This window comes from Phodopus roborovskii, unplaced genomic scaffold (assembly GCF_943737965.1).
Source record: "Phodopus roborovskii unplaced genomic scaffold, PHOROB, whole genome shotgun sequence".
Taxonomy (NCBI): Eukaryota; Metazoa; Chordata; class Mammalia; order Rodentia; family Cricetidae; genus Phodopus; species Phodopus roborovskii.
The window spans coordinates 6,102,724-6,125,150 of NW_026126515.1; the positions used below are offsets into that span (position 1 = coordinate 6,102,724).

Consider the following 22,427-nt stretch of genomic DNA (forward strand, 5'->3'; position numbering starts at 1 on the left):
CAGTGGAACCTGCCCAGGAATTAGCAGGAAACTGGGCAGCCAGAGCCTGAGTTGAGAGTTTCTGGCTATGGAAGGGACAGGATAGGGACGAGAGTGCTAGCTTGGAGGACATTTGGGGAAAGGTCTGCTGGGGGGGGGGAGTGGTGGTGGGCGTGAACGTTTTCATTTTATTTTTTTTTCCTTCTTTTCTTTCTTTTTCTTTCTTTCTTTTTTTTTTTTTTTTTTTTTTTGAGATAAGGTACCATGTAGCTCAAGCTAGCATCAAACTTGCTAGTTATGGAGCCAAGGATAATCTTGAACTTCTGATCCTCCTGTCTCCATCTTTTGAGTGCGGGGACTATGTGCCCTCCCAGATGAAGTTCTCGCGGTGCTGGGATGGAGCCCAGAGCTACCACACAAGCACTCTGCCAACTGTGCTTCCTAAAGAAAAAAGTTAAAATGATAATGGGGTGGTGGTGGCACACGCCTTTAATCCCAGCACTCAGGAGACAGAGGCAAGTGGATCTGTATGAGTTCGAGGCCAGCCTGATCTACAAGAGCTAGTTCCAGGACAGGTTCCAAAGCTGCAGAGAAACCCTGTCTTGAAAAACTAAAAAAAAAAAAAAAAAAAAAAAAAAAGTTAAAATGACAATGCCAGGCAGTGGTGGTGTATATCTTTAATTCCAGCACTCAAGGAGGCAGAGGCAGGTGGATCTGTGGGTTTGAGGCCAACTGACCTACAGAATAAGTGCCAGGACAGCCAAGCTACACAGAGAAATCCTGTCTTGAAAAACCAAAGCAAACAAACCAAAAAATTTAAGAAATTCCATACAGCATTTACTTACCTTTTTTCCTTTATTTTGTTTTGAAGCAAGATTTTAGTTTGTAGTGCAGATTGCCCTGGAACTCATTATGTAGGCAGCCTGGCCTCCCACTTGAAGCCATCCTCCTGTCTCAGCCTCCAGTATGCTGGGAGTGTGCATCCCACCCAGCGAAGCACTTGGTGCTGCTGTAGGAGCCGTGTAAGTACTCATTTATGTACAGCACACAGCCACCCTTCAGTCACAGACACCACCATCCCACCCCACCCCCTTTTCTTTCCTACACAGGGTTTCTCTGTATAGCTCCAGCTGTCCTGGAACTCACTCTGTAGACCTGGCTGGCCTTGAATGCACAGAGATCTGCCTCTGCCTCCTGAGTGCTGGGATTAAAGATGCACTCCACCACTGTCCCACAGGACCCCTATTTTTACAGATGGCAAAACATCGAGGAGCCGCTTGCTCAAGGTCACCCAAAAGGAAGGCTGCGACTTGAGCTGGGGAATCTGTCTCCAGGAAGCTGTGACCTCAGCCTTCCACTATTCTGCGTCCCTGCTCACAGCTGAGCACACGTGTTACATACAGACAGGGCTCGGAGTAGGGGTGGTCAGACATTGGCTTCAGACAGGACAGAGGTAGTGGGTGATGGCTGCCATAGGCGATGCCTCCTTTTACTGTGATATAGACTTCACTAGCTTCAGTCTCCCTGTCTGTAAGACGGGGGACAGGAGCAGCCCCCTCTGTGGAAGAGTTTGTTGGAAGGTCCTTTGCTATGTCTGGCCCCCTTTGTTTCCTTCTGGGATGTTCCTGGGCAGACCCTGCTCCTGGGGATTTCTGCCATTCCTCTGCAGAGCTAGGACTGGCTCTGAAGCCAGCCTTGCTCTTCAAAGGGAGTTTTCAGGGACAGAGGGTGGAATGTTGGAAATTCAAATGAGCCACACGAACACCTTTTATTTCTGTTCCGAACATCTGAGTCTCCCTGTGGGGACTCCTCTGCCCAGAGTAGTTTCTTCCTCTGTACAAGAGAGGATGTGAGAACCCCTGGGAGCAGGCTGAAGCAAGGTTGTCACCCTCTCACCCACCTTGGGCCTTGCCACCAGAAATAGCAAGGGCCAGGGTGTCAGCCGGGGGGGGGGGGCAGCTGGGGAAGCCTTTGAACCCGTTAACGTGCAGGAAGGTAGCAGCAGGTGGTCCTGGGTTTTCTTTGCCTCCAGGAAGGCTAATATCACCAGCTCAGATCAGCGGGCACGAGGGCCTGGGAGTGAGGCACTGGGCTTCCCAATCTGCGGTGTGGTCACTTCTGGATTCCTTCCTAGATTCGTGCCCTAGAAGACTTGGGTGCTGCCTTGTTGCAGCACTATCCTTCACCCCATCTTGGAGTGGGGTTCAGGTCTGGCCAGTCTGTGACCTGGGCTGAACTTTAAAAGCAACAAGAATACTTGGTATGTGAAGGCAATGGGTTTCCTACAGCTGCCTCCTTGGGTAGTTGCTTTATGGAGGAGAGAGGCTGCGAGCACAGACAGACAGACGGACTGAGCCTTCATGGCCAGGGACAGGTAGCTGTTTAACCATCAGGGCAGCCCAGACATAGGCCCATACATTGGGGGAAGGGGGCTATTGTGCTGCCTGCTAACTCTTGAGTTTAGAGTGGGGGAGATCCGTGGCCCTGGGCCTGTAGCCAGGGAAAAGAGAACAAGTGTTTGGAAGGGCAGAGCCTGCTTATTAACTGATGTGGAAGTGTGTCACCATTTTGAGTCTATGTGCCTGCATGAAGACAGTGTCCAACAGCACGCTCGTGGGGAGGGCTGCTGGGCCTGGGAACTGGTTTCTGGTCATCAGAAAAATTCCTCTTAGGATGGGGACAGGTGCTGGCCTTAACCTCCTGCCTGTTCTGGGGCAGTGCAAGGAACGGCTTTCTCACCTGGGCTGGGGTGCAGGGAAAAGGCACATCTTCCCCTCGCTCCTTTCCACATGGAACCCTTGGCTCTGTGGCTTACCTAGGGCAGGAGGTTGCTTGGCAGCTGCCAACCACAGGCCACATGGCCGTAGCCCCGGGCTCCTCATCGTCTCTTTGTTAAGTCTTTTTTCCTCCCTAGCACAGGCTACCCCCCTCTGCCAGATACCTCATCCACTAAGCAAGGACTTCTTGTTTTCATCCTTTCCGGCCCTCAGAAAACCCCAAGATGGAATTAGAAGGTTTGAGGGGCAGGGGGAGCAGGTGCAACTTAAGGGCAGCAGGTGAGGGGACCATGAATTCTTGGTGTGTGTGTGTGGGGGGCCCTGCTCTGCCAGCTGCCCCGACTTCCCTGTGCAGCAATTTCAGTTTCTATTTTAAACAGTTTGGGTTGGTTGCTTCCCTGCCTTCCTGCTGCGTGTTTATAGTGAGGAAAATAATTGGTAATATTTGCCCAGATGTGCAGGCACCGTAGCTCATCACAGGCACCTTTACCCAGGGGACTGTCCAAGTCCCCCCAGCCCCCTGTCTCTGTCAGCCAGAAGAACCAGGGGAGGAAGGGGAGGAACAGACAGCCAGCCCTGGGCCTCAGGCACGAGGCACAGGCAGAGCTGGGAAGCAGGAGGGCTAAAGTGCCCCGGGCATGCCAGAGGCAGACCTCATCCAGAATAGGGGAGTGTGGTTGTCTGTGCTCCAAGGACTCTAGGACAAGCCCAGGCTCCACAGAACAGGCCTTTCCTAGCAGGGGAGTGGGAAGCCCCCAGGGCCCTGCCTCTCATCCCATTATCTTTGGGAGAACCTAAATTTGTATCCAGGGTGGGGACGGAAGGGAAAAGGATGTGCCGAGGATGTGGGGGAGGGGGCGGAGCACTGACTAGGGTTGAAAATAGTAAATCAATGTAGGTAAGGTGCCTACAGGAGGCAGCCTGAGAGACATATTGAGACTGGGTCTTAAGAAAGAAGGAAAGGGGGGAAGGAAAGAAGGGAGGGAGGGAGGGAGGACACAGGAAGTCATATGATCCCCTTGCCTACTTCTCAAGGCCTAGAACAGCATACTGGAAGACTGGGGAGGAAGTGAGTGTTGTCTGGGCTGTGAGGCAGACTGCCTAGTTAGGACTGGGGCCTTGTGCCAGCCTAGAGAAGGAATGGATGTCTCAGGGTAGGCAGAAGTGGATGGGAGTCTTCACACTGCCATCTTCACCTCTTGAGGGCTCATATGCTGCATGCAGTCTGCATGTTGCACGGCTGGGCACGTGTGGAGGTTCGTGTATATGCAAATGTGTGCACATATGGTGTGCATATATATATATGTATGTATGTATATGTATATGAATGTGCATGTGTAAGTCTGGGTTTGGTTTCCCTCGAAGCTAACGCTGAGAAACATCCAATGGGGAGCCATTTCAGGCGGTGCAGTAGAGCAATGGGAGGAGAGGAAGCAAGGTAGCCAATGAGGGCCAAGCTGCAGTGAAAAGCACAAGAGGTCCTGCTGGGGACCCAGAGAGCTAGGGGACAATATGCCTCATCTTCCATCCAAGGGGCAAGACATCAAAGCTACTTATCTACCCATTCCCATCAGGCATTGAGTGAAGGCAACATGCCTCTCTTCCTGACCCCCAAGGCTCTTACACCTAGGAGAGCTTCTCTGCAGGCCTGCATCTTATCTTAGCTTGCCTTGCCTAAGTAATGCAACCCATCAACCTGCATCCCAGGTACCGCAGGTGGAAAGGCTTAGGCCAAAATTAGCCTCTGGCCCCTTTGCTTTCTTTCTTTCTTTTTTTAAAATATTTTAATTTTATGTTCACTAGTGTTTTGCCTGCATATGTGTCTGTGTAAAGGTGTCAGAAGTTATAGGCAGGTGTGAGCTGCCATGCTGAGAATTGAACCCAGGTCTTCTGGAAGAGCAGACAGTGCTCTTAACCACTGAACCATCTCTCCACCCTCCAAATAACCTTTTTTCTATTTGGGTTTTGAAGACAGAGTTTCTCTGTGTAGCCATGGATATCCTGGAACTTGCTCCATAGACTAGGCTGGCCTAGAACTCACAGAGATCCACCTCCCTCGGCCTCCCGAGTGCTGGGATAAAGGCCTGCACCACCAACGCCCTCTGGCCCCTTTTCTTGAGGTCCATATGGAGATCCAGAACAACAGACATGGGATGATGGAAGTCGGCACTGGAGAAGCATGGGGCACAGACACAGGACAGCAAGAGGCCCAGATGGCACCAGGTGTTACAGAAAAGTTTATTATCAGGATAAATAAAGACAGAACCGGGATGTTAAAATTGCCAGTGCAGGAAGTGGAGCGTGGGCAACACCTGAAGTGAGGGAGATGGGGAGGGTGTGGACCAAGGATGGTCAGGAGTGGAACCAGAGCGAGGAAATGGCCAGGTTCCCCAAATCATGCACACTACTCCTTCAGGTTGAGTCCCAGTGGGCTTCCCTTCCCATTGCACTGTGTCCTCTGCTTTTTATGTCTCTGAAACTCTGTCATTCCTTAGCGCCTTGGGGTGGAGGGGCTGGAAAGCAGTCCTGAGTGGCAGACATCAGCAAAGGTGCTCAGTGGCCTTTACTACCATTACCCCATCATCCAAAGATGGGAAAACATCATGGGTGGAGAGAAAGGCTTGGCCTTCCTGCTTCCGTTGATGGAGGATTTAGAAATGCAAAATTACTCCAGACTGAATAGTCCAGACAGAATCCAAACAGCCTGGAAGCCTCCATGGGAGGGTCTTACACACCCTTGCCCATCAGGATGGAGAGGTGCAGAGAAGTAAATCCCTTAGGTGGATTCTTAGTCCTGTCTAGACTTTGCTCAGGAGTTAACTCCTCCTGCACACTGTTGACTGCTCCACAGAGTCTCTTCTTACCCTTTTCCCATAAGCCTGGATTCCCATAAGCCTGTGTTCAATAGCTGGGGAGTAACAATACAGTTGCTCAGTCTCCTCTGCTGGAGGTACCATCTCAGGGCCCTCCCAGCAGAGCCCAGAAAGGATGGTAGAGTGAGGGGAGCACATGGTCCGGCAGTATTCCAGGCCTGCATCCTCTCTGGCACTGCACTTGCCTTTTGTCTGGTGCAGAAAAGCCCCAGCAACCTGACCTTAGTACAGAGCTCACCAAGACCATCTCCACCCTGCGAGACACTGCCGACTATCTTCCACACTAGCGAGGGAAAGAGCAAGGGATGACTGGGGTCCACGTATCTCTTTCCTGATTGGAGGATCTTGGGCATTTGGGGGAGGAGTTAGATGTACACAAGGGAGAGCCCTCTGGGCTGAAAAGACTGCCCACAACCTTTGTTCCCTGGGCATTCCTTTCCCTCCCTGGAACCTCCTGCTGTTTCTCTGTGGGGAAGATGGCCAGTGGAGAACTGAGCTGCCTGTGGGACTGAGGCATTGTGGGGAATGGGCAGAATAGGCTGGGCTAGGTCTGTTGAACAACCCTGCCCCTGCCTTTCCTGCTTCCCATCCACACTTGGCCTGCTCTGGGACTGGGAGTTGTGAGCAAGAGGGCTGTGTGGGCTGCAGAATGGGCGGCCTCCCCTCAACAACAGGTCAGGGCTCTCCATAGAGTACACAGTTCCAAGCCTTACACCTTCCTCTGATAGGCCAGGAGAGCCAGGACAGAGGTCCTACTGACCATTAGCCATGGCCATTCTGGGACATGTAAGCAGCCAGAGCCACCACTACAGCCACATAGAGACCGGCCCCCACAGCGATGGAGAGTGTGGCCAGGAAGAGCGCCCGGCGGGAGGTGGTGCTGGCCAGGCGGAAGTCCCCTTTGGAGATGGCCTTGCTGGTCTAGGGAGACAAAAGGCTGATATAAGGCAACAATCCCATGCACAGCAAAACAGTCCAGTCCACCAGGCCCTTCCCATCCTGCAGGTGAGGGTCAAGTCCTCCAGCTGAGAGAGGTGGTCAGAGGTGCCACTGAGTCCCCTGTACACTTACCCCCTGGGAAAAGTAGAAGGCAGCAATGCCCAGAGGCCAGAAGCAGCAGAGCATGGAAAACAGAGTGAGCCCCAAGTGGTCCCTGGGAGGCAGGGTGAGGAAGGTGTCTTCGCTTTCGCTCTCTGTCGAGGTTGCATCACTCTGCAAGACAGTGGAGTTTGATGGCAAAAGCCAGGATCTTGCAAACTCTGTCACACTGAAAAGAGTTGAAAACGCATGGTTCACTAATTCCTGGGACCCACTGGCGGAAGGAGATAATTGACTCCTATGAGCTGTCATTGGACTCCCACATCTATGCTGTGACCATACGATAGATAGATGATAGACAGATAGATAGATAGATAGATAGATAGATAGATAGATAGATAGATAGACAGATAGAGTAGTTTTAAAATGCAACAACAAAACAGACTATCCGGTATCCGGTGGGCAAGCACAGAGCAAGTTTCCTCTACTGTTGAGAGCAGAGGCTGGTCTTGTCACACTCCGTTACTCTACCCAGAGACTTCAATGACCTGGTGAATGGTACTCTTAGGAACTTCTCACCACAGAAGAATGAAAGTCTCTGAATGCAGAGATGTTCATCACAGGAGAAAGACCGATGAAGACGAAAGGAATTCTCAGTGCTCAAAGACCAGGTAATCAAGTTAACAAATAATGAAGGAGCTCACAATGAAAGACCCTGTCACTTTACAAATCACCTTGTAGAACATATTAAATTACATGGAGCAATATCAGAAAGTCGGGTTATAAAGCCACATACTTTGTGGGAGAGGCAGAGAGGAAACATGACCAGACACCAAAATAATCACATTATTTTCAAGTGATTAATGGTTGCTATTTACAGTAGTTGTGATTTATCACTTGGGTTGATAAATTGTTAACCCAAGCTAGTGCTTTTCTGCCTCCTCCTCCTTCAATAGGGTATCATGTGGGCTAGCCTTGAACTTACCAGTAGCCAGAGTTGACCTTGAATGCCTGATCCTTCTGTCTCCACCTCCCAAGTGCTGTGAACACAAGTGTGTCTTTCTTTTTTGAGATGGGATCTTACTCTGTAATGCAGGATGTGTCTGAACTCTATATAGATCAAGTTGACATCAAATCCCTCATCTTCCCGCCTCTGCCTCCTGAGCGCCTGAGATTAGAGGTATTTTCCATCATGCCCAGCTTAGCATCTACATTTTAAAAATGCTACTTACCTCCTCCTCCTGGCTGTCCTCCTGGCCCTGCAGCTCCTCTTGAACCCCATAGGACACGGTGTGGATGGTGACATCCTCCTCAGTTTGACCGGGTTCTGAGCCCTGTTCTGCGGGCCCCACTGGAGGCTCCCTGGCTTCGGTGAAGCTCGTTTCACAGCTGCCTGCTTTGGGCTCTTTGACCTTGTCCTTCCCCAGGAGGCAGCTGGGCCGGTACCAAGCCTCCACAGCCAGCTGCAGGGACCCTGGGTCTAGGAGCTGGTGGGCGTGAGCGGGACCAGCACCTCCTAGGAGGTAGGAATAAAGCTTCTCCTGGCAGGACCAGCTGGACGGGGCCTCAGAGTAGGGGTAGGGACTGTGGAGGTGGGCGGGGCTCCTCGGCAGCAGCGGGTTCTGAAGTTCACTCAAGCTCTCCATGGTTCTGCCTGCAATTGCCTGGGACTGGAGTCTCAGTTTCCCACGCGGTCTTCACAGAGCCTGTCAGGAGAGCAAGACAGGTAGGTAGTCACGGAGGCCAGGCTCCTGGATGTGAACTTTGTGTTCCAAGTTGGCCCTAAGCCCTGCTTTGCCAGTTGTCACCGGTGGGACCTTGAGCTAGCTATTTCTCAGCGCCTCAGTTCCCCTGTCTGTGGAGTGGGGATGGCAGTGGTGCCCACATCAGAAAGCCGATTTCGCTCATCTCCTTACTCGGCACATGATTAGCCAGTAACTAGCTGTATGCCGGATGCTGAGAACACAGCCGCGAGAGATGCGAAAGTCAGGGGGAAAGGGAGAATCGTGTCTGCGTGTCTTAAGGAGTTTAATCCAGGTGCAGAAGACAAGTATAGAACAGCCTGTCTCTCCTGAAGAAGTACAGCGCATGGCAGCACATAGACTTAATTGCAATGGGCAGAACTGACAGGGAGGCAGGAAAGGTTTTATGTTGAGATGTGGAGAAGCCAGTTTTCAAGGGGCAGGAAACGGTGCCGCCATAGCCTGGATCTGAATTCTGCCTGAAGGCCTAGGTGCTAAAACAGGTTTTCAACCACTGGGTTGTGAACCCTTCAAAGGATGGAATATCAGATATATACATAACAATTCAAAAAGTAGCAAAATTGTAGTTATGAAGTAACAATGCGGGGTCACCGCAACTCGAGGAACTGTATTAAAGGGTTGCAGCATTAGGAAGGTTGTGTTAAAGGTTTAGCAGTCCTTTGGTGTAAGGGAAGATTGTGGAAAACTCTAAGAGGCGGGGCCTAGTGAGAGGTTTCAGGTCATGGGGGTGTGGCCTTGAAGCTGATTGCTAGGATGCTGGTCTCTTGGTCCAGCTCCTCACCTGACATCTACACCAAGAACAGCTCTCTCCCTCCAATGCAGGCTCTCTGTGATATTGGCAGTTTCACCACACTCGCAACGCATCAGGGCCTGGAGATTCAGGCTGAAGCCTCTGAAGGAGTCAAATCGATTGGGGATTTTGTCGCAGTGCCAGAAAGCTTATTTCACACAGCGGGAGGACTATCTGCAAAGGTCCTGTGGCCGAACAAAGGGCAGCAGGGATGACAGCATGGGCGAGGGCTGAGGGCTCAAGGTGCCACTGGAGGACTGAGGGCCCTCTGTGTAGCCCTGATGAGGTCTAAGGGGCCACAGACATCAGCACAGACTACGGTCGGATTTGTTTCCCCAAGTGTTTCCTATGCTTCCCATGCAAAGTGGACTGGAAGGGTGCAGTCCAACCGTGAAGGCATTACCACACTTTTTTTTAATATTAAAAAAATAAATATGTATGTATGTATTAATTTATTTTGAGACAGGGTTTCTCTGTATTGCCCGGATCGTCCTGGAACTGGCTTGGTAGACCAGGCTGGCCTCAAACTCAGGGATCTGCCTGTCTCTGCCTCCTGAGTGCTGAGATTAAAGGCGTGAGCCACCATACCCAGCTTTAAATATTTATTTTAAGATTAATATTTCCTCTCTTTTATTTATGTATATTTATTTATGTGTATGTACACAAACATGCAAGTGCTTGAGGAAGCTAAAAAAAAAGAAAGGTGCTGGATCACTTGGAGCTGCAGTTATAGATGACTGTGAGCTGCTGGACATGCATGCTGGGAACTGAACCCTGGTCCTCCATACGAGTAGCAAGTGCTTTTAACCACAGAGTCATCTATTCTGCTCCCTCCTACCCCCTGCTACTGCCCATTTGTTTGTTTGTTTCTGAGACATGGTTTCTCTGTAATAGTCCTGGCTGTCCTGTAACTCAATCTGTAGACCAGGCTAGCCTCAAACTTACTTGCCTCTGCCTCCAGAGTGAAGGGATTAAAGGCATGTATCATCAGGCCACCATTTATTTAAGACTGGGCCTTGCTATGTTGACCAGGCTAACTTCAAACTCACTATGTACTCCAGGCACAGTGGCTTACACCTATAAATTTGGCATTCAGGTTTGAGGCCAGCCTGGGCTACATGATGAGACCTTGTCACAAAACAAAGTGACAACAAAACCACCCCTACACAACCAAACAATTAGAAACCTACTAAGTAGCTGAAATTGGCCTTAAAATTCTTCTTGCCTCAACCCCCTCCCCCCCAGTTGGGGGTGTGCACTAACATGTCAGCTTGTTGGTGGGTGGAGTTTACTGTCTTCAGGTAAACTGAGGGTACTTGGAACTCCCTGATGGTACAGGCCTATCATCCCAGCTGTTTGGGAGGCAGGAGGACTGCAAAGTACAAGGTCTGCCTGAACTACAGAGTGGTAGAGCTGGAGAGAAGGGGACAGGTGATGTTACCAGGTCTTGGAGGCAGATGGGACTGGAGGCTGAAGGGGGTTTTATTCTTAAGTCAAGCAGGACTGTGTTCCACTTGGCACAGGGGCACAGCTTTTGCCAGGGGAGGGTGTAGTTTTAGGAAATCCACTCCCCCCCACCCCATGTAGTTTTAGGAAATCCACTTCAGGTTAATCTGCCCTCAAGGTAAACTCTGAGCTTGGAAAGTTCCTGCAAGACCTAAGGCACCTAAGGATGCTGAAGGGAGGTCTGCATCTGTATGCCCCAGCTGGAGGTGCATATACTCTACAGGGACAGGACGAATGCACTTGGAGGGCTGCCTTCCTGCCTTCAGCCAGCTATCTACCCGTTACCTGGAAGGCTGGCTGAAGGAAGGAGAAAAGTTACTGAGTATGTCTGCAGCAGATCCACACCCTCTAGCAGGGAGACACAGATACTGAGAAGGGGCATGGAGTGGCCTCGCTCGGAATTTCGGGGAAGTTACAGGGTAGTTTGGGTGTGACTCACCTTGGATTTTAACCTGCAGCTTTGGATTCTATCTTGCCTTTGATGACTTGGTGAACTTCATGACCCTAAATGCCATCATCTATAAAGACCAGATGATGCTGGTGATGGCACATGCCTTTAGTTCCAGTACTCAGGAGGCAGAGGCAGGCAGATCTTTGTGAGTTTGAGGCCAGCCTGGTCTACAGAGCAAGTTCAAGACTTCCAGGGCTACACAGAGAAATCCTGTCTTGAAAAACAAACAAAAAGCAGATGGTAATCCTTGACTATACCATGAGGATCTGTCTTGAGGATCCAAAGAGGTGGCTGAGGTGACCGACCCCTGAAAATAATACACGAGGAGAGGCTGCTGCCCTTTTGAGTTACTTATTTTATGTGTATGATACATATGTACAAGTACAACATATACATGCCTGGTGCCCACAGAGATCAAAAGAGTACATGAGATCCCCTGGAACTGGAGTTATAGATGGCTGTGAGTCACTATGTGGATGCTGGGAACTAACCTGGCTTCTCTGGAAGAGCAGCAAATGCTCTGAACCACTGAGCCATCTCTCTAGCCCGGGAGGCTGCAATCCTTATTTCTGGGCTACAGAACTCATCCTCACCCACTGGGAGCATTTCTGACCTCCTAGCTGCCACTCTGCTAATGATAGACGAGAGGTGGAGGGAGATTTATGTTCCTAGGGCTGAGTCCCAGCCCCTATCACACACATTCATAATGAATGTCTGAGAAAGGGTTGTTTCTGTTTCTGCCTCCGAGGAACATGGATGGGTTCTAGAAAGATGTTTCTGGAGTAACCTGAGACAGAATGGCTCCAGGAACAATGCCTGGGTAGTGGACAGAGGAAGAGAATGGAAGAGAGGGGCATCAGGATAGGAGCAGGGCACTGAGGACATGTCCAAAGGATGCTAGGTTCCCTTGGCTGACTCACCACTGGGAAGGACATGGGCTGATGCCTAAATGAGGGCAAAGGAATGAGAAGAGGCTGCCATGGTGCTGAGTCCCTGAGAGTTACCGCACTGGACCTGAACTTAGAGGAATGTCTAATAAAGAATCACAAAGTGCAATGACAGGGGAATGCACTACAACAGCCCAACTCCCAATGCAGAAAGAGCATGTGTGGTGCTGGGATGCAGGCTGCCACATGCCTAGGGGCCCTGCTTGCACATCACTCTGCTGGGACTCCCATGTGACTGTCACCTGACTGTGACGGAAGCTTCCTAGTGTCGCCATGGGGCATGAAGCTTGGGCTAGGAGACAGGTTCAGATCACAAAAGCAGGGCCTGATCCTTCCACCCTGGGAGCCCATTCCTGGTCTATGGGCTTCTCCTGGCCTCTCATGAGGGGTTTGGAGGAAGTGGGAGCCCCATGGAGCCTCAGGAAGGAGCCCCTCAGAGAGGACAGGGCACACTCAGAGCCCAGTGAGGCACACTGACCACGCTTCCCTGCCATTGCCCAGTGGGCAGGTTGAGAGAGGCCAGGGAAAGGCAAGATCTGTTTTGGGTAGGTAGACAGCAGAGTCTCGGCTGTGCTACCCGAGTCCCTGCCTCATCCCCACCCATCTCTCTGGGAGCCAAGGACCTAGTTCCTAGAGGACCCTCAGTCTCTCCTCTAGATGATCTTAATGGAGGGGTAGTCCCTGGGTCTAGGGCCTCCAGGGTGTCACAGCCGAAAGCAGTGATGTCACACACTACCCATGCAGCTGAGGTGTGCAGGGGCCTTGAGGAGAAGCGAGCAGCCCCAGGGCATTCAGAGCAGCTACCTGTGTCCAACTCACCCCTGCCCTAACATATACCTTATTGAGAGGCCTTGGCAAGTCTTTGCCCTTCCCTTTCATTCTATCCCCGCCAAGGGATGGAGAGATGCCTGGAAACCACAGGGGCATTTGCAAGCCCAAAGCAGGCAGGGGCAAGTGACCCCAGCTCACTCCCTGACCCTGTCAGGCTCTCTAGTTCAGACACCCAGCTGAGTCTCTGCAATCCAGGCCACATCCAGACCTTTCTGGACTCCCTCCTTCCTTGTGCTCTGAGGGGTTTCCTCCCACGACCCCATGATTGGAGCAAGGCTTTGCAACCCTCATAAAGATGTGTGATTTTTACACAGTGAAAAAACAAGAAGTCACTTGAATGTCCAAGAATTGGAAACAAGTGCAGTAAATGATGGCACAATCCAGTGGTACAGGGCCTTCGAGCAGGCTCACAAAGAATAATGACTCGAGAAATGTTCCTTGCAGTTCCAATGAGGAGGGGAAAAACAGTCGGTGTGCGCAGCCGTCTCCACTCTGCCAAAATGTCAACAGTGATTAGCTCCTGGAGTGGAAGCCCCGAGCTTTCCTTTTCTTCTTCATGCCCTCTCTTTTCTGTTTCCCACATTTGTTTATTTATTTATGATAAGTATGTACTACTTTTAAATCAGAAAAAAAAATTAAGGGTTTAATTTTCTTCTGAGCCAGATTACCTAAAATCCATTGAAGGCTAGGAGCTCCTGCCGAGTTTGATGGCTGAGTGCAACATTAAAGCCTTTCCCTGCCTATATTCCTACCTATACTTCAGCTTTCAAAAAGTCACTGGGGGATGGTTGCAGCCAAAAGTCGTGGATTTTTATACAGCTCGTGCCCATCCTCCATCCCACCTCCCCCAACTACAAGGTCAATAACAGAGTTCATGGCCTCATCCCAGGGACCCTACTCTGAGTCCTGCCTGGGAGAGAGAATAGCGGATCACTGCATCTTCTGTGCCTTTGGCCTGGCTGGGCCTCTGGGCCTGACCCTTAGGTTTGCCTCCCTGTGCTCCTATTCCTTGGGTGGGACATCAAGGCGGAACACTTCCCATGGAATCTCAACTACCTGGTCTTGTGCAGGCTGTGTGTGCCTCCTAGACTCTGGTGTGGTTGCTGGTGTACCTGCATGAGTGTGTGTGCATATGTGTGCATGCTTGTGTGCACATGCTTGTGTGCAAGTGTGCCTGTGTGATCGTGCATGCTTTGCTCCACAGAACAGGCACAAGAAGGCCTGGGATTCTGAAGCCCCTATAACTTACAAAGGCGGAGTTGTGGGTCTGGATCTTGCAAAAGAAGAATCAGGGAGAAGGTGTCTGCAAGAATGCTAAGCTCTTGTGGTTGCCTCCTGGCCGAGGACTAGCTTAGCCTTTACGCTGACACTTTGCATGCACAGACCAAAGACAGGAAACCATCCAGGGACCCTCAGAGTTCAGTTCCAGCCTCCTGTGACCACACAGAGCAACAGTAGACGGCCTTATCCACCAAATGTATGGGAGAGTAAGGAGGGGCTGACTGTAGCAGTGCAGCTCAGTGGCTCCCAGGAATTCTACAGGGAGAAGAACAATAACTCATACTTACTGAGCTTTTTAACCACGTGCCAGGAACTGAATTGCTCCAAGTGCTCATTTGACTCTATAATTCTGATGGGAGCATAACAATAGGGGGTGGTGTCGGCAGAGGGCTTTCTCTTCCAGCTGTGACAGACTGTGAGTGTCACATTAAACTGCCAACAATAGCTAGGAAAGCTGGGGCAGAGGGGCATGAAGGCCTTGAAGAATTACCAAGGATGCCAGGATTCAAGGGTTCTCAATACCAAGATCCCAGGGGAAAGGGAGACCCAGAGAAGTGAGCCTGGGCTTCACTTGGTGGTGGTGGTGGGGCTTTCTTGATGCATGAGGGACTGGTTTATTGCCAGCTGCTCACAGCAGCCTCAGGGTATGGCAAAGAAGGGGCTTCCGTGAACATCCCAACAGGAAAACACTCCAGAAATAGGAGCAAACCAGGTCAGCCCTCATGAGAGCTGAGAGCTAGCATGGAATCAGAGACCCCCCTCACTGGATGTTGATGACCTGCACAAGGCATTGCTGTCTGCCTGGGCAACAGTTGTCCTTGGGTAGTGGGTCTCAGCGTTCACAGTGTGAGGATGACTATTTCACCTCCATTAATTATGGTTCTAGGCTAGGTGTGGATAGTTTATGGGGTTCTAGGAATCAAACCCAGGACTTGAGCATGATGGGCGAATACTCCATCAGCTAAGCCTTAGCCATAACTTTCCCCCCCCATGTAACTGGAGCTTGAACCTTAAGCATGTTAGGCAAGTGCTCTACCACTGAGCTACATCCCAACTCTGTGTTTTTATTTTTTAAATTTGAGACAGGGTTTCTCGTGTGTAGCCTTGGCTGTCCTGGAACTCATTTTGTAGACCAAGCTGGCTCGAACTCAGAGCTCTTCCTGCCTCTGCCTCCCCAGTGCTGAGATCAAAGGTGTGTGCGCCATCATCTAAGCACTATTTTTTTTTTTTTTGATGGTGAGTTACCCAGGATATCTCTGAGCTTTCAATTCTCCCTTCTTAATCTTCTGGGCATACTGGCACACACTTGCAACACTAGCACTTGGGTTCTGGGGACAGGAAGATTAAGGTCATCCTTGGCTACATAGAAAGTTTGAAGCCAGCCTGGGCTAGAGATCTTCTCTCAAAAAAAAATTAAGCTTATATCCAACTATATCCTATAGCAATAACTACAAGACTGCAATAGAACAAAATTGCTCACAAAATGACAAAGATAGTCATATTTTTGTTATTTCAAGACAGGGTTTCTCTGTGTAGCCCTGGTGTCCTGGAGCTAGATCAGATTGACCTAGAACTCCCAGAGATCCCCCTGTCTCTGCCTCCCAAGTGCTGGGATCAAAGGCGTGTACCACCACTGCCTGGTGACAGTCATATGTTTTATCCATTTAGAGGAAGTCTAGCGGGGTGAGTAGGAGATGCCTGAAACCCCAGCACTTGGGAGTTGGAAGTATGAGAATCAGGAATTTAAGGCATCCTCAGCCACACATTGAGCTTAAAGCCAGCCTGGGTTACATGACCTTCCCCAACCCATCCCCAAATACCCAAAATTCTAGGAAAGGCCAATACTATAGACAGCAGATCAATGGTTACTGAGAGCTGGCTGGCAGGGGGAGGACATCAAGAAGGAGCCCAAGGAATCTTTGGAGTGACAGTACTATTTCCTGTCTTGACTTAGGGTGGTTATATGAATATAACACTATAATATAATATGAAATTCATATGCAAATAATATACTTTTAAAATAAAAAGTGCAATGCATTATATATATATATATATAAAAAAGACAACATAAGTGTGATGGTGTATGCTTGAATTTTAAACCCTTGCCAAGTGCTTCAAATGCTTTAACTCATTGAACTATCTTCATGCATGGGAAAAATGGGTCCCAGAGAGGTTAATAGGTTTTCTAAGATCACACAGCTAGAGAGTGGCAGACCTGCTAAGTCTGTCTGGCCAGAGTACACTTATTTAACTACCAAGAAGAGGTAGCTGTGTGTGTGTGTGTGTGTGTGTGTGTGTGTGCGCGTGCGCATGTGCATGCGTGAACTCATGTAGGAACACTGGGATTAGAGACATGTACCGCAGCACCCAGTGGTACATAACAGCCCTGAGTTCCGAGGATTTGAACTCAGATCCCCACTTGTGCAGCAAGAGCCTTGCCTACTGATCTGCCTCCCAGCTTCCTGTTAGTTTTTGGGACGTGTCTGGATATGTTGCCAAAGCTGGCATGGAGCTTGCAATCCTCCTGCCTTTATTTCCCAAGTTCCACTAGGGCCAGCTCTATGAACTTTATCTTAAAACCTTACAGGGGGCCAGATATGGTGATACACAACTGTAATTCCCACACTCAAAAGGCTTAGGCAAGAGATTCTTGAGTTCAAGGCCAGCCTGGGCTACATCAAAAGGCCCTACAAGCAAACAAAACAAAAAAGTAACAAAGCTGACTATTATTGTTTCCCATGTTTCATTCCAGAAAAAGAAGGGTTAAGGAACAGATCACAGAGCGACCAGGTCTGCCTTTGAACTCAGGTTTGATTTAGTCCACGAAGCCTGGACATGGCTATCAGGGAGGTGTCGTGGGAAGCACAAAAATAAGAGTGGAGGGGGACTGGTGTTGAATGGGTTAAAACCAGAGTCCTCGGTGAAGAGGAGAAATAGGGGCTTTAAGAAAAGATGAGGAGCTGTGCACTGGTGGCAAAAACCTTCAATCCCAGCATTTGGGAGGCAGAGGCAGGTGGATCTATGGGTTTGAGGCCAGTCTGGTCTACTGAGAGAGTTCCAGGACAGCCAGGGAAATAAAAAAAAACCCTGTCTTGAAAAACCCAAACCAAACCAAACCAAAGATGAAGAGACTTGGGGTGACTTGGCAGCCCAGGGTGGATAGCCTTCGGAGGCCTGGATTCCAACAAGCATAGATCCACTGTGAGGGTCGTGAACTATCAACAGGAGAGACGATCTGACTGTCCTGGAATTTGCTTTGTAGACCAGGCTGGCCTGGAACTCACAGAGATCCACCACCACTCCCCAACTGAGAGATACCTTAAATTGAGAAATAGAAGCCAGGACTTACACATCAGACAGAAGATTAAACTGGGGTGAGTACAATCCAGGGAAAAGGTAAAAGCTTTAATAGGCACCAACCACATGGTCTTCTAAGCCGTAACACACAAACCGCGTGGCCAACTGCGCAGTGCTGTGACTATGGTAGCTGTTTGTACAAGGTTTATTTAGGCTGGATTGATGATTTTCTTGGCCTGTAAGCAAGAAAGCCACTAAGTGAGCTTGTCATCATTAGCTGCAAGCTCACTAAATCTGCCAGAGAGGGGAGAAAGCCAGGTGTGGGAACAAAGGTAAGGTGGGCTGAGTCACGGAAAATCGAACATAGCTTTTTGTTTCAGCTCAGCACACCTACCACAATCGATCATCGCTATCACAATTGTCTCCATCAGGCGCCTCACTCCTCACAACAACCTTTTCTTGTCCTTGTTGTTCCTCTCTTGGATGTCTCACATGGTCCAAGCTGACTTTAAACTCACTGTGTAGTTGAAGCTGGCTTTAAACCCGTGGCCTTGGGCTTCTATCTCCTGAGCACTGGGGATATAAGGATGTACCATCATGCCTGCCTCTAACAGTTCTTAAATAGACTAGTCTCCTCTATTGGAAGTGCAATTGTGGGATGTCAGGATGGCTCAGTGGGTAAAGTCACAGCACCAAGTCTGATAAACTCTGTTCAATTCCCCGGACTTCTGTGGTAGGAGAAAAACAACTCCTAAAAGTTGTCATCTGACCCCTACATGTGAGTGATGCCATGGCATCCCTGCCTCCCACCCTTAATAAATAAATATAGTAAAAACGTAAGAAGCAAATCAAGGGGCTGCGGATGTGGTCTAGTTCATAGGATGCTTGCCTGGGATGCACGAAGCTCTGGGTTTGACTCTTCAGAGCAGTGTGGTAACGCTGTAATGCTATAATCCGACAAATGTGGCAATGGAGACAGGAGGGTCAGAAGTTCAAGAAGATCCTTGGCTAGTCTGGGATACAAGAGACCCTGTTGCTCAGTGACGGCATGCTTGTCTAGTGGGAACAAGGACCTGAGTTCAATCCCCAGCATCTCAAAGAGGGAAGGAACAGCAGAAGAAACTGGCTGCCCAACTTAGCAGCAAGTACTCTGACATTTGGTGCAGCAAGTTTCCATCCTCTCTGGTCTGAGGGCTGAGGCTGCTTCAAGCACAGGACACACAATGGTGATGAGTGACTTTAAAGACCAGGTTGTAAGAGGCGGCATGTCTTTACCTTCGCTTTGCCTTCTTGGTACCTTGAGCTGTCCTCTAGGTACCAGAGAGGCCATGTGTGATGTGAGCAGGGGATCCAGATGACAGAACCCAAGGCCACCCTCTCAGTCATCAGTAAGATGCCAGCCGTGTGGATGAAGCCATCTCGGGCTCTCTGGGTCTGCCCATCTGTCACCAGGTGAGCTCTGTCAGTACCATGAGGAGGGGTTGAGCACACAGCTAGTGCTGCCTGAGTGTCTGACCCTGCAAAGTCACCACTATGGTGAGGTGTCTGTTGTTTAAGCCACTGTGCTTCGGGGGTGGTTTAGGCAGCAACAGATATCAAGGACATCCTCCTTGGTGACTTTATGCCTTCCAGCTCCTGTTCCCATCTCTCCTCCACTTCACAGCCATGTTTCTGGGAAGAGCCACTGGCATGCTATAGCTCACAGCTTAAAGGCCACTTCCTTGGGGAGGCTGTCCCTACATCCTCAGTTTAGATTTTGGTTCTCTGGTTATCTGCACTGCACTGCTCTGCGTTCTTCCTCCCAAAGGCTTATCACAGTCTCTATTTATATATGTGTGATTCCTTGATTAGTGTCTTTCTCCCTCACCAGATTGTGAGCTCCAGAGCGGTGGGGACTATGTATGTCTCGCTCATCCACGTGATGCTTGGTATATAGTAGGTACTCAACAGATAACCTTATGAATGAATGACAGACTTCATGAGCAAGTAAGCTAGATGTACGAAACTATACAGAGGCTTCCTGGTGAGAAAGGACTTTCAAGGACCATATAAATGTCTCAGTGATTAAAAGAACTAGATGCAGCTGGGCATGGTGGTGTATGCTTTTAATTCCAGCACTCACGGGTCAGAAGCAGGTAGATGTCTGGGTTCAAGGCCAGCCTGGTCTACAGAACTAGTTTCAGGATAGCCAAGGCTACACAGAGAAACCTTTAAAAACTAAACAGAGACAGAGAACTAGATGCTCTTCTGGAGGGCCCAGGTTCAGGTCCCCGCACCCACATGGTAGCTCACAACAGTCTATAATTCCAGTTCTAGAGGATTCAATGCCTTCTTCTGACCTCCTTGGGTACCGGGGCATACAAGTGGTGCAAAAACAATACTTTTTAGGATCTGAGATGGAGGGTATACAGCTGCTGGAGACACACTCAACCCTGCACAACGAACATGTCTTGGGCAGTTACTTCAGGCCATTTCTTGGGATCCAAAAATAGTGGAAAGTGGCACCTGCTGTGAGGAGGGATGTACAGAACAGACTAACAAACACAAGGTTTACATAGAATGGAGGATGCTATGCAGCTCAGCACTCTATGCTGAGATGGCGGGAACTAGGACAGGCTCTCATAGTAGGTGACATGGGCAACGCGTTTCCACAGTTAGGTGGGCGTCACCTAGGTGAGACAATGAGAGCAGGTCATTTCTTGAGGAGGAAACAAACGACAGCATGGATGGGGGCAGGGAGGGGAAGCCAGCAGGTTTGGTTGATGGAAAGTAGAGGTGAGGTGAGAAGGCCCCCTGCACCTATAGGCGAGCAGTGATGAGCCAAACATGGGTATGACGGCATACCATGGCCTTGCCTGTGTTTTGGAGTGCCTTGGATGGCAGCAGAAAGTTGTAAGGAAGGAGAACTGGGTCAAAACAGAGACTAGGAGCCCTGTTGAGAGATGACTGATGAGGCCTGGAGACTAGGAGCCCTGTTCAGAGATGACTGATGAGGGCTGGAGTTTGGTTCCTAGCACCCACAGCAGACAGCTCACAAAAGCCTTGTGGTTTCCTGTAACTCCAGCTCCAGGGCAACCGACACCCTCTTCAGGTGCCCGTAGGCATCTGCACATGCAGACACACAAATAAAAATAAGTCTTGGAGGGGAGGAGACTGGAACTACTGGGCTGGATGTAATGTACACCTTTAAGTCCAGTGCTAGAGAGGCAGAGGCAAACGGATCTCTGTGAGTTCAAGGTCAGCCTGGCATAGCAAGTTCCAGAGCTACATAGTGGGACCTTGTCTATAGAGAAGGTGGAGGCATTGACTGTTGTAGCATTGGTTTTAGTCGAAATAAGTAAGATATGAAATCAACCAACAATGAATACATAAAGAGAATAAATTATATAGTTGGGTGTGTTGGCTCAAGCCTGTAATTGACTTAAATAAAGTAAGCCAGACAAGAAAGGTCAGAAAACCAAATATTGTATGTTCTATTTCATATATGGAAGCTTAAAAATGGTTGATCTGAATGTAGAATAGTGTGTTTATTAGAATCTGGGAAGGGTGGATAGGGTGAGCTGGAACGAAACATAGTCAGGGAAGAGGGAATTACTTCCCATATTTCACAGTAAGATGAAAGTTCCTAATAACCCATTATACATTTTATAAAGATCTAGAAGAGAGGGGCCCCCAAAGCTCCGGACAGGAAATGATAAGGAAACATACACTGAAGAAACCCACAACACGCTAATGAGAAGGGATAGGATGAGGCGAGGACAGATGTGGCAGAAGGAACGGAGAACAAGTCATATCTGAAAAGGGGTAGTTGTGAAGCTAAGTAGGTAGGAGTTTGTGGTTAACTAGAAGAGAGAGGGGGAGGAGTCCAGAATAACTTCAGGTTTCTGGCCAGGTAAAGAGCGATGTGAACAACTGAGACAGGAAAGCTATGGGAACACTCCTGGTTCACAAGGGCAGCCTGGGCATAAAGACCGCATTTACTTCTTTCTCAGCTTTGGGGCCTGATGAGACGGCTCAGTAAAGTGCTTGCTGACTTACTATCTGACTATTCACATCAAGAGCAGGGCTAAAGTATAGACAGGCAGGTCCCGAGAGCCTACTGGCAGGCAGCCTAGCCTCGCCACTCAGCACCAGGTTAAGTGAGACAACTTGCCTCGATAATAACGCGGAGATAAACTGAGGGTGACACCTGACGTCAACTCATTAACTTCTGACCTCCTAGCTTCCACATGCTATTGTGCATACCCTAACACACTTGCCTGCACACACATACCATGCCATGCATACATCGAGGCTTATCCAGGTAGCAAGATGTGTGATTTCAAAATAGTAAAAGAAAAGAAAGTGTTAATGGAATTCCCCCAAGACAGAACAAAAAGGCAAAAACATGGCACATATGTAAGAAAGTCGAGATGTGGAGGAGTGTCAGGTCTGATGACTGCATAACACGCCTTCGAGAAAGGCACAGGAGAGAGATAACTGAAGAGGCATCCCCGCTGCAACAGTAACACTGTGATCTGATCACTGAAAACTCAAAATAAATAAATAAATAAATAAATAAATAAATATGCAGAGAAGGAAGCTCTTCCTGAGATTAAAACAAAACAATATTTGGACTGTGAAGACCTACTGTGTCCTAAGCTGGAGAAAGTGGATGAGGAGAGGTTGGGCGAGCCTGGTGTCAAAGTATCTTAGGATACAAGGATAAAATTCTGCCATCTGATGTATGAAATGGACCACTCTGGGTAGTGGTCTGGGCTAGAGTGGTCCAAGAACTTTTGGAGAGAGAAAAGAGAGCCCAGGAAGGGACAGGAAAGGACAGAACACAGGAGGAGCAAATAAAACAGCTGGGGGGGGGGTGTTTCTGCCTCCGTGGGAAGTGTCTTCGCTGTTG

General features: G+C 49.4%; 1 protein-coding gene across 1 annotated transcript; it reads right to left on the reverse strand.

Annotated features, from left to right (window-relative positions):
• Positions 1-6,202: 6,202 nt before the first annotated feature.
• Positions 6,203-8,341, reverse strand: Syndig1l (synapse differentiation inducing 1 like). The gene is made up of 3 exons (XM_051196170.1): positions 7,900-8,341; positions 6,701-6,841; positions 6,203-6,550 (listed from the first exon to the last, which is right to left on the reverse strand). Exons 1-3 carry the CDS (start codon positions 8,311-8,313, stop codon positions 6,392-6,394), a joined length of 714 nt encoding a protein of 237 aa, XP_051052127.1. The 5' UTR covers positions 8,314-8,341; the 3' UTR covers positions 6,203-6,391.
• Positions 8,342-22,427: the final 14,086 nt, after the last annotated feature.

Excerpts from the sequence above, each read along its gene's own strand:
- Syndig1l (XM_051196170.1), bottom strand. The coding sequence starts at position 8,313 with ATGGAGAGCTTGAGTGAACTTCAGAACCCGCTGCTGCCGAGGAGCCCC. Across the intron at positions 6,842-7,899 it reads AGGACAGCCAGGAGGAGGAG|AGTGATGCAACCTCGACAGA; the intron begins GTAAGTAGCATT and ends ACTGTCTTGCAG. Across the intron at positions 6,551-6,700 it reads CCTTCTACTTTTCCCAGGGG|ACCAGCAAGGCCATCTCCAA; the intron begins GTAAGTGTACAG and ends TTGTCTCCCTAG.